This window comes from Triturus cristatus, chromosome 3_2 (genome assembly GCF_964204655.1).
Source record: "Triturus cristatus chromosome 3_2, aTriCri1.1, whole genome shotgun sequence".
Lineage (NCBI taxonomy): Eukaryota > Metazoa > Chordata > Amphibia > Caudata > Salamandridae > Triturus > Triturus cristatus.
In genome coordinates this window covers 28,525,070-28,539,639 of record NC_140584.1, presented here as the reverse complement: position 1 = coordinate 28,539,639, position 14,570 = coordinate 28,525,070, and the positions used below count along the sequence as shown (strand labels likewise).

At 42.0% G+C, this 14,570-nt stretch overlaps 1 protein-coding gene across 1 annotated transcript in view; it reads left to right on the top strand.

Annotated features, from left to right (window-relative positions):
- NFRKB (nuclear factor related to kappaB binding protein) overlaps positions 1-14,328 on the top strand; it is a 627,787-nt gene extending 613,459 nt beyond the window's left edge. The window contains exon 26 of the mRNA XM_085647204.1: positions 13,807-14,328. Within this exon, the coding sequence (XP_085503330.1) occupies positions 13,807-13,932 (126 nt within the window). The 3' untranslated portion in view covers positions 13,933-14,328. The remainder of the gene's footprint in view (positions 1-13,806) is intronic.
- The last annotated feature ends 242 nt before the right edge of the window (positions 14,329-14,570 follow it).

The following is a 14,570-nucleotide window of genomic DNA, read 5'->3' as shown; positions in this document are numbered from 1 at the left end:
TTTATTTTCCGTATTTTTTTCTTTGCAAATCTTCGTTTGCCCCTTTTACTTTTTTTTTAATGGTCACTACTTTCATTATGGTAGGGGAGTTCTTTAGTGAACTTGACTTTTGCTCCAACTCCTCGTTTGGCTTTATCTCTGTTGATGGATCCGTTATACTTCGTTCTTTTTCAAATTAAAGATCGGGTAATTAAGGAGAGTTTTCCCTCCAATGTCTTTTGATGATGTTGGTTGTTCTTGATTTACTGTTACCGCCTTAAATAATTTCCGTAGGGAGTACACTATCTCTATCTTTTCCTTATTCTTTTCCTTATTTTTCTTCCCCTCCCTCCCTCCCTCCAAAAGCACGACATTGAAATCTTCACGTTCCTACAAAATGAGACCCCAGACATCCTGGCCTTGTCCGAAACTTGGTTAGATGAAGAATCTGGACCCACTATACTGGCGGCGCTCCCAGTTGGCTATGATATATTCTGGCACAACCGCCCTGTTGGTAAAAGAGGAGGAGGGGTAGCGTTCCTTTTAAAAAAACACCTAAGGATAGAGAAAGTATCTGGTGAAACTTTGGCTGGGGCTGACATGCTGACAATTAAGGTCTGTCATCACTCCTCTAGTATCACGATCTCCATGCTCTACCGCCCCCCGAAATGCCCCCCCAAATGCCCCTCCAACTTTACCAATCTCCTAATCGAATCTATCTCCAACCTCCGCTCACGCTTTCAACACCTCCTAGTAATAGGAGATTTTAACTTTCACTGGGATCAACAACCTAGGGAGGCTCAGGCTCGCCAATTAGAAGAGACCCTCACCGATCTCGGCTTCTCCCAATTAATTACCACTCCCACTCATGTGCAGGGACACATTTTGGACCTAGTTTGGTCCACCACCCCTTCTCTACTACTTAAAGAAGTCACCCCATGTCCCTGGTCAGACCACTCCTGTATTCATCTGATACTTCCCCTTACTGAACATACAATGCCACCCACTGCGGCCTGGAAACTCGTGCGCACCTGGTCCAAAATAGAAGGCCAGACGCTGCTAAACGCCCTCCACGATCTCCCTTCTACAAAGTGGGTGTCAGCTGACATAGAATGTGAGGACGATATAGAAGGTGGGGCCGTTGCCTTTTCCGACCGACTCTGTGCAGCAATTAATACAGTGGCTCCGGAAAAGAAAAGAAAAATTTGCATTAAAGGCAAAGGTGCCCCGTGGTTTACGGAAGAACTCAGGACTTCCAAACGAGTTTTACGCCAACATGAACGACTCTGGCGAAAAAACTACAATCCGCAGGCCCTGGCAGATTACAAAAGAGAACTAGCCTCATATAAAAAAGCGCTGCTGCGTAGCAAGGCAGTCTTCTATGAAAACAGGATACTGTCTGCCCCCAATAAACGAAAAGAAACGTTTAGAATCATGAAGGAACTTAGTCAAAAACAATCACAGACTACCCCACCCAGCAAGGAACAATGTAATAACTTCCTCACATACTTTTCAAAGAAAATCCAGGACATCCTGAGGGAGATCGGCAACTCTTCCTGCACACCTTTACCCAAAGCAGTGGATGACTCGCAGGTCACTACGGCCGATTCCCTTTCCTCCTTCTCACTCCTCGGAATGGATACCCTTCGAGGCCTGGCCAAAAAGACAAAATCAGGCTCCTCAGCTGACCCCTACCCGCCTAGCATTTTCAACCTTGCATTCCCAGAAATTGAGCACGACATCCTTGCTCTTCTCAACGCCTCCCTACGCTTAGGGAAGGTTCCTAGCTGCTTCAAGGAAGCTAGAATTACCCCCCTCCTTAAAAAACCCGGTGCGGATATATCCAATATGAAGAATTACCGCCCCATCTCCCAACTTCCCTTCCTCGCAAAAATACTTGAACAGCATGTGCTGCAAAACTTCTCCGGGTTCCTTGAAGATCATCACCTCTTGGGGGACAGACAAGCAGGCTTTCGCGCTCATCATAGCACCGAACTGGTGATGCTATCTGTCCTCGACGACATCAGACTGATTGCCGACAATAAGATGCCTTGTGTGCTGGTCCTTCTCGACCTGTCGGCAGCGTTCGACATGGTCAACCACGCTATTCTCTTGAACAGATTACGTTCATTAGGATTGGAGGGATCTGTCTTACAATGGGTCACCTCTTTTCTGACAGATCGCACCCAAAGAATCCAGATGGGTGATTGGGTCTCGGAGAAAGGCCCTATTACCTGTGGAGTCCCGCAAGGATCCGCACTCTCACCTCTTCTGTTCAATATTTATCTCAGCCCGTTAATCAAGGCTTTGTCGGCTATGGACTGCCAGATTTTTAACTATGCAGATGACACTCAGCTCATTCTCCACATTGAGAACTCTCCCCAAGCACAATCCAGGGCAAAAGAGATTTTAAGTTTTACGGTCAACTGGATGACGGCCAACTCACTTAAAATTAACCCTGACAAAACCGAAGTCCTGGCAATGTCAGATGACCACAATCCGTGGAACTCCCTGTACTGGCCCCAGGAGCTGGGTGATGCTCCTGTCCCGATCCTGGTGGTTAAAAGCCTGGGCATCAAAATAGATGACAAACTCACCCTGGCCAACCAAGTTTCCACGGTCTTTGGCACCTGTGTGGCACTTCTCCGACTGCTAAGAAGGCTCTCCCCCATCCTCTCATTTTCCACCATGAGAACTATTGTATCTGCCATTATCTTGGCCCGTCTTGATTACGCCAACTCCCTGTACATTGGACTTCCTGGTTAGAAGACTTCAGATAGCAATGAAAGACGCTGCCAGGCTCATTTTCAAATTACCAAGACACACTCGAGCCTCGACTCTTCTCCAATGCCTTCATTGGCTCCCTGTGAAACAAAGGGCTAAATTTAAGGGCCTGTGTATCGCCCATAAAGCCATTTATGGCCAAGCTCCCTCATATATCAAACAGCGTCTCACAAAATACGTGCCAGGGCGCTTACTCAGGTCCTCCACAGGGAGTCTGCTTAACTGTCCCAGTTTCAACTACGTTTCCTAAGGAGGGAGGGCCTTCTCCTCCGTCATTCCCACTCTTTGGAACAAGCTTCCCAGCCAACTTCGGGCTGAAAACCGCCTTCTCCCTTTCAGGAAACAATTAAAAACCATCTTGTTTACAGAAGCCTGGGCTTAACACAGCGATCAGTGCACTGCTAAGTTTCTACGCTACTCTTCTTCTACAGCGCTTAGAGACCTTTCTGGTATTAAGCGCTCAACAAATCCAAATTTACATAACATAACATAACATTTCCAGTTGGCTTATCTACTTTAGGGTCAATATTTGTTGTTTTTTCATTTAAGGATTCTATTTCCTCTGTGTCTTGAATTATTTTTTGTATCTCTGGCTCTTCCCTTGGCCTTGTTTTAGATTATGATCTTCCACCACCGAGGCTAGTTTGATGGTCCGCTAGATATTACTACATTGTCGATTGCATTTCCAGTAGATGGTCTATATTGTAGAGTTCTCTACCAATAGCAGAATTGATTCAAGTATCTTTTGAAAGGTGAAAAAGGCATTCAATAGGATTTCTTGTTTGCAGTAGGAATCAATAGGGACTTGGGACAGAAACGGAAAAACTGGAGAGTGGGATAGATTATCTTCTACATTTGTTGGATTACTTAAAGTACTGTTAAACATTTCCAGCGTCTCTTTGGGACACAAAAAAACTCACATAAAAGTGAGATTGATTTATGCTTATATCAGGGAGTGTAAAGTCATGGATGTAATTTCCTTTTCCAGGATCCAATTGGGGTTGTCCAATTGGGTCTTTCGAGGTTGAGATGGCTAGTTGGTTCTTTTCTTCATTTGATTCCATCTGGGCCTTCTGTTGTTTTTCCTCATTTTCTCTTTCTTCCTCTGCGCCATTTTGTTTTCCTTTTTCTTCTACTTCTATTCCCATTGGCTTGGTGCCTTGCGATTATGAAGGTGGAAGAAAGTCTGTAATTGTATGAGATCTTGATAGGACTTCAATATGTGCTGATCTCATTTTCCTCAGCAATTGTTCTGTTCCTAATCTTTTCATAAATATAGTTCAGCTCCTTAATTTTTTTAATACCATCCTTAGGGTTTTTGTGAGACTATATTACTTTCCATGTTGACACCAGTGACACCGGCCTCCAGGGGCCACGTGGGGTGGGGGGCTTAGAGAGCAACGACCACACACCGCTGTGCACTTAGACAGAAGCACCCAGGCAGCGCGGCCCACGCCGGCGGTCAGTAATGGCAGGACAAAAGTCTTGCAGGTTGCGTGTGAGGCGTGAGCTCACTCACATCGCCAAACCAGTTCTTCGCTCTCGAAGGGAACTGGAAGTTCTGGATTATATCTCGCTCATCTGAATCACAAAATACAATAGCATACACCGCAACACTGTGTCCATGCACAAGACACAGATTGTGCAAGGAAGCACAGTACACTTGAAAACGCGGAAACCAAAAAATCATGAGCTGCCAAAAGAGAAAGAAAGCAGCTTATTTGAAAGGTGACAACTTATTTTGAAAAAAGCAATCATTTCCAACCTACACAATGATCATAATTTGTCAGAGACAGAATGAAAGAAATAATTAATACATTCTGAGGAGTCAGAAAATAGCAATAAAATAACTTTCTCTTGAACTTGAAACTGAAGCAATTCCTCTTATTTGTCTACAATGACAGAAACGATGCAAGATAGTGCAATTGCGACAAGCTAGTGGGAACGCCCCTTTCCCTGTGGCGGCAGTTAAACAGGCAAAAAGCTTCAGTACCTTAACCCTTTACATCTGCAAAATCTGAAGGTCACAATACTAAGTGCCTTTCCCTTGCCTGTCACCATAGAATGGACAGGTGAAAACCTCAGGGGTCCCAACTCTTAAGACCTGCAAAAGCTTAGTGACACAATACTGTGTGCCCTCCTTATCCTGTTTTTAACTAATTAGACAGGCGATCCCGTGCTTTGTAGGCATGTGATATGAAGTAAAAAATACTGAAATGCGAAGTGTAATCATGCACGCGAAACCCAAGAACCACAAGCCATTTGCCTCGACAAGTCCTACAATAAGCCCTGGCTTGGTGCCTGCTTGCATGTGTTTAACAAAAGGGAATTCGGACGTGGCAAGGTTACAGTGTGTGAGAGGACACCGGGAAAGGAGTATGACACCCACAGGCCAATGAACCCGTGACCCAGACACCACACTCACTCTGGCCAGGCAGAGATGAACAAAAAGCTCTTTGACTTTACCTGTGTGTGTCTGGTGGTTCAGGCAGGAAGAGCCGGCGAGGTACAGACTCCACCTGCAGGGGAAGCCCCGTTCTCGAGAGACTGGAGATCCCTTTGTTGGTCACCAAATGTTAGTGTGGCTTTTTTACCAGATTGGAGCCGACATTTACTGTTTTATCTGTAATAACAAGATACACTCTGAGAAGCAGGAATAGAGTCAGAAGTGGTACTTTATTCAAACAAGTAAGTACCAAGTGTCAAAGATACGTCAATAATCAAGAATAAAAATGCACAAACTAGCAAATATTAAATCACAGCAATTCAAAGAGAGAGAGAAATTGAATATCTAAATGCAATGAGACAATATAACCTTATCTAATAAGGTATCAATCAATAAATCAATCAGCTAGCTGGGAGCACCATTTCGTGAAAGACACTGTACGAGGTGATTAATGAGTTGGTCAATGGACAGTTCTTTTATACAGTTGAAATGAGAAAATTGTGACCACAGAATCAAAACATTAGCAAGTGCTTTACCGCATAACATAACAAAATCTGGCCATTTTATCGAAAACAATCTGCATCACGTCTTGAAAAATTAAGAAAGCAGAAGTGACAGAAAGGTACAAAAGTTTATCAAAATGTTATAGGTTATTTTTAGCCATGTCGCTGTCTTAGTTTCCAAAGCTGGCAAAACATCAGGTGAGAAGTTGCGGTTAGCCCCCACCTCTACTCCTAGCCCATCTTGTTCTTCTAGATGACAGATGCTTCCTGTTTATCTCGTCATGATCTCAATATACAGTAAGATGTGCAGGCAGAGGACAGGGGCGCGGGGACTTTTTTTATCAGAAAGGCAGTGACCTGAGGTAATTGGCTTTCGAAGGAGAGATACATCTGAGGTTACAGAAGGGCATGAGGCCTACTACCTCTGTAGACGCTCAAGGCACTGTGGACAATTTAGGACAACCCTGTCTATGGGCTGGCAGGGACATTTGAGACTCTAATGCTTCAGAATTGGACAGAATGGGCCTGGGGCATTCTATAGTAAAACTAGACCCTGCTTCAACCTCACCCACCTTCTTGAAATTAAATGACCTTAAATAATTCTGCAATGAACCAACACATATTAAAGGCTCCACTCTAGATGTGATTATCACCAAAAATGATCTGGTCTCTCTCAGATACATCTCACCCATTGAGTGGTCAAACCATCTTACATTGTTTAATATCGATACCCAGCCTTAACTGATAAACCTAAGCACTGGACCAGGAACATCAAACAAGTCCCAATAACTAACTGGAATCCAGGATTCGTGCCCAACCACAGCATTACCCTCTCACTCTTACCGTTGATGTGCTCACCGCACGCTATAGCACAGCGATGACGGAGGTTCTCAACCAGGTGGCACCACTCAAACTAAAACAATCAATCCAGTCAAAATCTTGGTTGTACTCAGATCGTAACGAGAGGAGACAACTCAGACAGCCGGAAAGGACATGGAGACAGAACCCCTCGACAGTGCACCTAGCACTACTTAGAACTGTACAGCTTTCATATAAGAAGCACATTTTTAGCGAAAAAGCCTCTTTTTGGCATTCAACTTTACCGTTCTAAGAATAGACCCAGGGAGCTCTTCAACATTGTTAAACGACAAACCACCCTCATACCACTACACAAAATAACAAGCCACCAAAGAATGCTGTGAAGAAATTGCCAGCTTCTTTCACTTATAAAGTCGCAAAAATTGATCAATCCTTCATCCAAGTCACAAATCTGCCATCCCTTCTAAATTTTCCCACTGAGCTAACTAATGACCAAATGAACCTGAATAAAACTAATGACAACCATGAACTCGCTCAACTGAAAAACAATGCCAATTGGTCTGACTTCAAGCTCATGACAGAAAACAAAGTTTTCAATATAATTGCGAACCTAAAGCCTACTTTCCACACTAATGATCCCCTACCATCCACAATAGTACAAATCACAACCTTGCTCCATTCTGGAAAACAATCATCAACACGTCTCTTACTTCAGGGTGTGTACCTGACTCACTCCAACTAGTAAAAATCACACACATACTCAAAAACCAGGGTCAGACCCTAACTATCTCAACAACCTCAGACCTTTCTCCAACCTTCCGTTCCTAGCCAAAACTATAGAGAAGTGCATTCTTCAACAACATAACCAACATATAGGGGAATTCTACCTCCATGACACCTTCCAATCATGATTCAGGCAATGCTGTAACACAGAAACTGCCATGTTCAATATCTCAGATTACATCCACAGATCCTTAGATGAAGGTGGCAAATGCTTACTCATCTTACTTGACCTATCAGCGGCTTTTGACACTGAAAGTCACCCAGCATTTCTTGAGACACTTAAAAAATCTGCTCTGGTATTGATGGTACAGTCCTAAAATGGTTCACATCTTACTTTCAACACCGATCGCAAAAATTAAAATCAACTCCTGCCTCCCCAAACCCACACTAGTTATTCTTGGTGTACCTCAAGACTCAATTCTCTCTCCTGCTCTCTTCAATCTCTTAGTGGAACCCTTTGCAATCATCCTGAAGCAAACGGGGGTAAAATATCACCTATATGCTGATGAAACTCAACTCTACTACAAAATCAAATTACCCGTTGACACCCTACACCTAACCACCACACTAATCTAGATACAAACTTTGTTTATTACAAAACACTCAAAGTTGAACCCCAACAAAACTGAATTAATACTGTTCTCCCCTAAAAGTAAACCCCTACCAATCCAAGAATGGCTCAAGAACCTGGATGCTCTAAATTGTTCTCTCACACGGTCCAACTCCGTAAAGTCAAAAAACATCACCCTGGAGAAAAACATATCACTAAAGGATCACATCAAAAACTCAGCCAAAGGAGCGCTTTACACACTAAAACACCTCAAGAAAATTTAAACCACACATTCCCCAATGATTCACAGAAGGTAGTACAATCTCTAGTCCTCTTTAAACTCTAGACTATGCAAACACCATCTTCACAAGGACACTGAAAATTCATCTTGCCCCCCTTAGATCAGTTCTAAATATGACGGTTGGCTCATAACAAGTGTTAAATGGTTTGAACCCATCACTCCAGCCCTCAAGATCCTCAACTGGCTTCCCATTGAAGGAAGATGTATTAACAAGACTGCCTGCATCACCCACAAAGTTCTTTACACACATACCCCCAACTATCTAGACAACAAATTTATGAATGCAGAAAGAACTAGAACTCTGAGAATCTCCAACTCGCTTCTTCTCATACCTCCAACTGAACTATGTTCCAAAAGCTCACTCTCTCTATAGCTCAACCATTTGTGATAGTTGTCTGTTTTTTTCAGCTGTCTAATATGTCATTAAATCCTTTAATTTATGCTGCTCTAATTGTAACCACCCTTTTTACCTAATGATTCTCTTCGTCTTTATGCTTGCTCTTGAATCTAAGTGCCTAGCATCATATGTAAAGCTACATTATTCTATGTTTTTCATTTTATGTAAAACGCTCTGATACTTTCTAGTCTAGCTAGCGCATATAAATCTTCTTGGGTTCAGAACTATTCTCAGCATCCATTGAGCTTTCCATATAGGAACATTATTACCTTTCAGCGCTTCATTTATCTTAATATCAGCACGACAGTCTTTAAATCTCAGGTTCACTCTTCCGAACCCTAGTATATCAATAAATCAATATAAACTTTATTTGGTCTTTGAGATAAAAAACATAATCAATCTATATCAATTTGACTTCCATGATAGACTTCCCCCATGAAATTCAATAGTTCACGCTCCTTCATGTTCATCATCCTTTCAAACTCATTCAAAAATAATTCCTTAGTGATAATTGATTATGGAGATCCAACGTTTGCCATAAGAGACAACGTCCTTCCCAGAATGCATGTCTGACACATGAAAGGTTCTTTGGCTTTTGTTTCTTTAGCAACTGTTTCCTTATTGTCAGAATCACATCTCTTTGCCCTCCCACATCACATTTTGCATCCTTAGAACAATTGCACTCATCTTATTCCATTACACCAGCTATTTTGCTCCTTTTAACCTTACTGGGACTATTCGATTTCCAACAAACTTGCTCCAGCTTCTCACAGTTTGGTGGGACAACATTTTTATGATTGCAAATGACTCAAACTACCAGACTTAAAACATGCAGCACTTTGCCCTCCCTTTTGTTGACAAAACTCATTGTTTTGCTAATTTACACTGCACTCACTTGCACCCTTAATCTCATCTCTATCCTAATTTACGGTCTTCGTCCATGTTTCAGATTGTTCTGTGGTGTTAGCAGTAGCTATCGCATCCTGTAACTTGGTATCGCCCACCATCCATAGTTATTCTTGGATCTTCTTGCTACAAACATTCCTAATGATTTGATACCTAACCAGTTCGTCTGCCACTTACCAAAATTGCAAGCCTTTAAAAGTGCACTGAGGGCAGACAAGAATTTGTTGAAGGATTCTCCTTTCATTTGTGCTTGGGTATTAAACTAGTATTTATCCAAATCAATTCTTCCAGTTAGTTTAAGCCTCCCTTCAATCCTCAAAAAAGCTTTGTCAAATTCATTAATATCCCCCTGCTCTTTCCACAGTACAAAATGCTGCAGTGTTCTGTAGATATCTTTCCTCTCCGAACCCAAACAGTGCTGAAAAATGTTTTTATGTCTGTCTACAGGCAGTTGTGCCAGTTTCTATAGGTTTCGTCGAGGTCAAAACTCCCCCATCCATCTACTGTATGGAACTGGAGGTTTGCTCCTTTTTTAAGACGTTTTAGTGGAGGATCTCAAACAACTGTAGTCTCAATCAGTGTCAAAAGGAATATGAATTAAGTAACTCAGTATACTACAAGCACTCCATTTGATATTTTTTTAAATATTGTATTCATATCACAGACCAATCAATCAGGATTTATAAAGCACAGCTAATCATCCAATAGGGTATTCCGTCACTTTCAGGCCCCGGTGATGTATTACAACAGCCATTGAGGACCATTTGGAATTCCTGAAGTGAGGTGATTGTCCAGAGGTGCGTGGGGAGGCTGTTCCAGGACTTTGCATGTGAGAGAAGGAGCGTCCTCCACTTTTGCTTCAGTAGATGCAGGGAATATGTGAAAGTAAAAGGGAGGTGGATGGTAGTCTTCTCAATGATTGGTAGAAGTTCAGGTGATGGTTATAATGTAGGGAGGTCCTTGGTTGTGTAGAACCTTGTGTACGTGGGTCAGCAGCTTGAATTGGTATCTCTTCTGTACCGGGAGCCAGTGGAGTTTCCTAAAGAGGGAAACAAATGGAGAAGAAAGAGTACTTGAGATTTTATTGTACAATCATTTGAATGTGTACATATCACTGAAGGACATATGTTTTATTGTTCAAATATGCAAACAATTTGTGTGCATATCACAGCAACTTGCTTGCTTGAAAAGCAATGTAACCCAGTACGTAGAGTTTACCAGCATCCACATTATAGCAAGCTGGGTTTTCCTACCAGACACAAATAAGGCTATTGTGCCACATGCTAAATCTATAATCATTTTTTTATTGATAGTGGCCTCCGGTGGTACTAATCCTCCTGCGCCATGACACCACCCTCTGAAAATACTTAGCGGTGAAGCAACCGAGCTGTGTTGATATCCAAAAATTACTGACTGTTAGGATGCTGCTCTGATGGAATCTGTCATTGCTTTTCAGCAGCAATCCCAAATGTGAAAAGAAAATGAAAACGGCCTTTAAATCAAACGCAGGTTCATTGGGCAGACTGTACCAACCTTTGTGCTCAGTCTGACAATAAGGCCCAATCTGTCATTCGTCACCAGTGAAAAAACAATGTCCAGAGATAGAAGAGAGTAAAAAAGGTATTTAAATCAGCACAGTGTCAACTGATCACCAGTCACATGGAATATAAATGTTGAAAGTAGCATCTTTGTAGCAGAGTGCACAAGGAAAGCCAAGTTAGGCTATAGATCAGGAATAGTATGCTGCTACATATAAACCAACTATTGAAATTCATCACCATCCCTTCCATATACCTCCTCCGTGCCTTAATTTACCACCCTGTGACACAGCTCCAGTTGTTTTGGCACTGAGCATCCCTACCTTGATGTGCCCATCTTTACTATCATGAAGCAAGCAGTTATACTTGGTGACTTTAAATTTGTTGAAAACAAAATTTCTTTGGGTGTCAAAAAACCTACACTTAAAATGAATGGCTGATAAATTTCTCATGGAGTATGTTAGCAACTAAGCTTACTTAAGAGTTATTGTAAAGCAAAACTAAATTGGAAGATTCATGTCTCCAAATTAGAAGCCAGATGCAGAGGTATTACCTTTGGAATAAAATATTTCTCGTCTGCCTATGTGTCCGAAACATTCGTCTTTGCCCTAAATAAAGCGGATTCCAAATTGTTCCCAGGTCTATTATATGGATGCAGTCTCCTTCTCAGCAAGCCACATTTGAAGCTTAAAAACATTTTTATAGATTGTCTTCATGCACAATTAATTTTGAAACCTTTGGCTCCTTATTGCTGAGTCAGACTTGCATTGTTCCCATTAGCAGCCTTAACCAGTGGAGGCTGGAAATTCGAGCAAGGGGTTGGGTGGGCCACACACGCACACATACTTACTCACATATCTACATGCACACTCACCCATACCCATCCATTCGTGAGGGTGCACACACCCATTCACAGAACACATGCACAAATACACACACACACGCATGCACCAAACATTAAAAAAATAAAAACTTACCGGGCCACGGGTTTGATCTTGGGTGGTGAGATAGAAGTTTTGGCGCTTCCTGGAGCATTGGGACTGCCATCTCCTCATTGGCTGACCTTGTTATGTTTCAGCCAATGAGTGGAGGTGGCAGTCCCTTACTCATCACTGAGTGGAATGGGATCAGGGAGACTGCTGACCACACCTCACTCTGATGAGGCGTCACTGATGGAAATCTTTGCTGGGAACTTCAAGGCTTAAAACTGAAGCGCCCAGGTCTGAGTCTGTTGGTGATGCGTCCCCTCGCCATGAGGGAGAGGGCCCCTAAGTGCTGGGCTGAGGAAGTCACACCCCCAGTGCCTTTAAACCTTCAGTCCAGCTTAGGGAGCCAGGCTCCTGCTCATTTAGCGCATGTACAGTGCCTGGACGCCTGATCTGAACATGAAGAATGTCTGTCACTCTGACCTTTGCTGAGCCTGACAGACACCCTTCATGTTTGCCAAAAGGGGGGGGCTCCCCCCTTAAGGATGAACCACTAGTGGCCTTAACTGATATCCTATAACCCGATACATCAAATTGTGGATGGTAGTGAAAAGCATACATTGAGTACTCTGATTTGTTGGGATGCCTTTGACAGTAAAACAAACTTACTCATCTACTGAACAATAAATGGCTGAAGTAACTTGAGAATATCATTTGGCTAACTGGGAAACTCTACTTCAAATGAACACTATGCAGCATACATTTTACCTGAAAACTGTAGTTTAATAGATGGCACATTTTAAAGCTCTAACACTTTGTTCATCTTGTAAAATTCAAACTATACACAACTGCAAGACATGCTTATGTAGATTGCAATCTCATAGCTGGAGCTAACAATACGTTTTTTTTCTGGCTTTGTCTTTTGTACATTCCTTTCTTACAAACTGAGGGGGGTGGCACTTTCAGCAAATTATGGGGTATATCACTTTTGTTACAAGGCACTAGCCTCAGTGGAGCATATTGTTTATGTTAAAAACTGATTGATATTTTCTTTTATGGTTAGGGGGCACTGGGTTGTAACTCTTTTTTGTGGGTTGCCATTTGTAGGTGTGTGGCATACTATTCCTACATACATACATTAACCCATTCTAATTGGGTGACTGGTATTTTTAGTACAATCATGCTGCCGCTGAGAATCCACGTCATTAGAATGGATAGTATGGGGAAAAGATGAGGAAAAAAGTATGTTAAATTGGTGTCTCCTGTTGGTATGTGCTGATGTGGAGGAATTCTTTAAAATCCTTTCTTTCTTTCAAAATGTGTGAGTATTTTAGTGTTTGAAATGCAAAAGGATATGCTCAGATTTTGTTCTAATGGTTAAGCAAAGCTAGAATGCCTGATCTGATTGCAGAAGAGGACCTGTTTGTTGAGTCAGGAAAGTTGATACAGAAGATGTCTGGCGGTGGATAGTCTGAAGGAATCCTTGACTACAGGTAGTATTCTCAACTAGAGGACCTCTCTTGCCTTTTTCTGGTGTCAAAAGCAAATATGGAAGGAGTTTTTGTAAAAGTAAAGAGAGATGGAACTGTAGGTATGTATGTGTAGTCGTCACTGGTAAGGCTCAAAAGTGGTTACGGATGGTGGTAGATTGGATGACTGAAGAGTGCGTTATTGTGTACTGGAGATGTCTTTGGCTAGTAAGTGAGTTCTGGTAATGTTTTCTTTGTGTTTAGCATACTTGAAGAGAGAAACACACAGGACATGCATTTGTAATTGTTAAAGAAGCAATTTTAAAATTTCTGCTTTGATCTTTAATGTGAATTTACATTTTATTCCTGAGTTTTGTTGAATGACTTCTCTTTTATTTGATGTAGGTCCGTATTCAGACTGTGCCCGCCACTCATCTCCAACAAGTCACAGCAGCTGGCTCATCCAAACCAGTCTCCACTGTTGTAGTTGCCACTGCTCCATCACCAAAGCAGGCACCAGATCATTTGTGAACAGTGTTTGCTAGAAGCCATATGCTGCTTTACATTTCAACCTCAGCCGATCCACCACTGTTGAACATTTATATTATAACATTTCAAACTTTATACACTGAGTGGTGAGAGATAGCCATGTTCCTAGAAGAACGGAAGAAGATTTTTCAATCTCCATTTGACCAGCTGGCATTAAAGATTCATCCGGATGCTGAGGGCCATGTTTGGAAATTTAGACGCACAGTTACAGGATTATCGAATCTTAAAATGTTGATTTTGCCCCTTTGTACCTCCAACAACTGCCACCAAAAAGATCCCAGTTGTTCATAGTTTGTGTATAGTATATAATGAACATGGCCACCTGCTTTGTAAGGATTCTTATTTACTGATTATCTCAATACAAAGTGCATAACTTATTACTCAGATTGTGTATATTTTCTGGAGACTGCACTTTCATTACAGGTCCAAAGCCTTCTTCTGAGTTTTTGAGCCTTGGTTTCTATTCACTTTTGCATTCATATTTCAGACTTCATCTGTAGAACTTGCGATCTAGGTAAATTGCCCAGTGAAGAAACTGTTTTCTCAGAATTTACCATTAAGGAATGTGTTGCTGCCTACTAAGAAACACATTGGTGTAATTTTTTGTAATTTTCATCAAG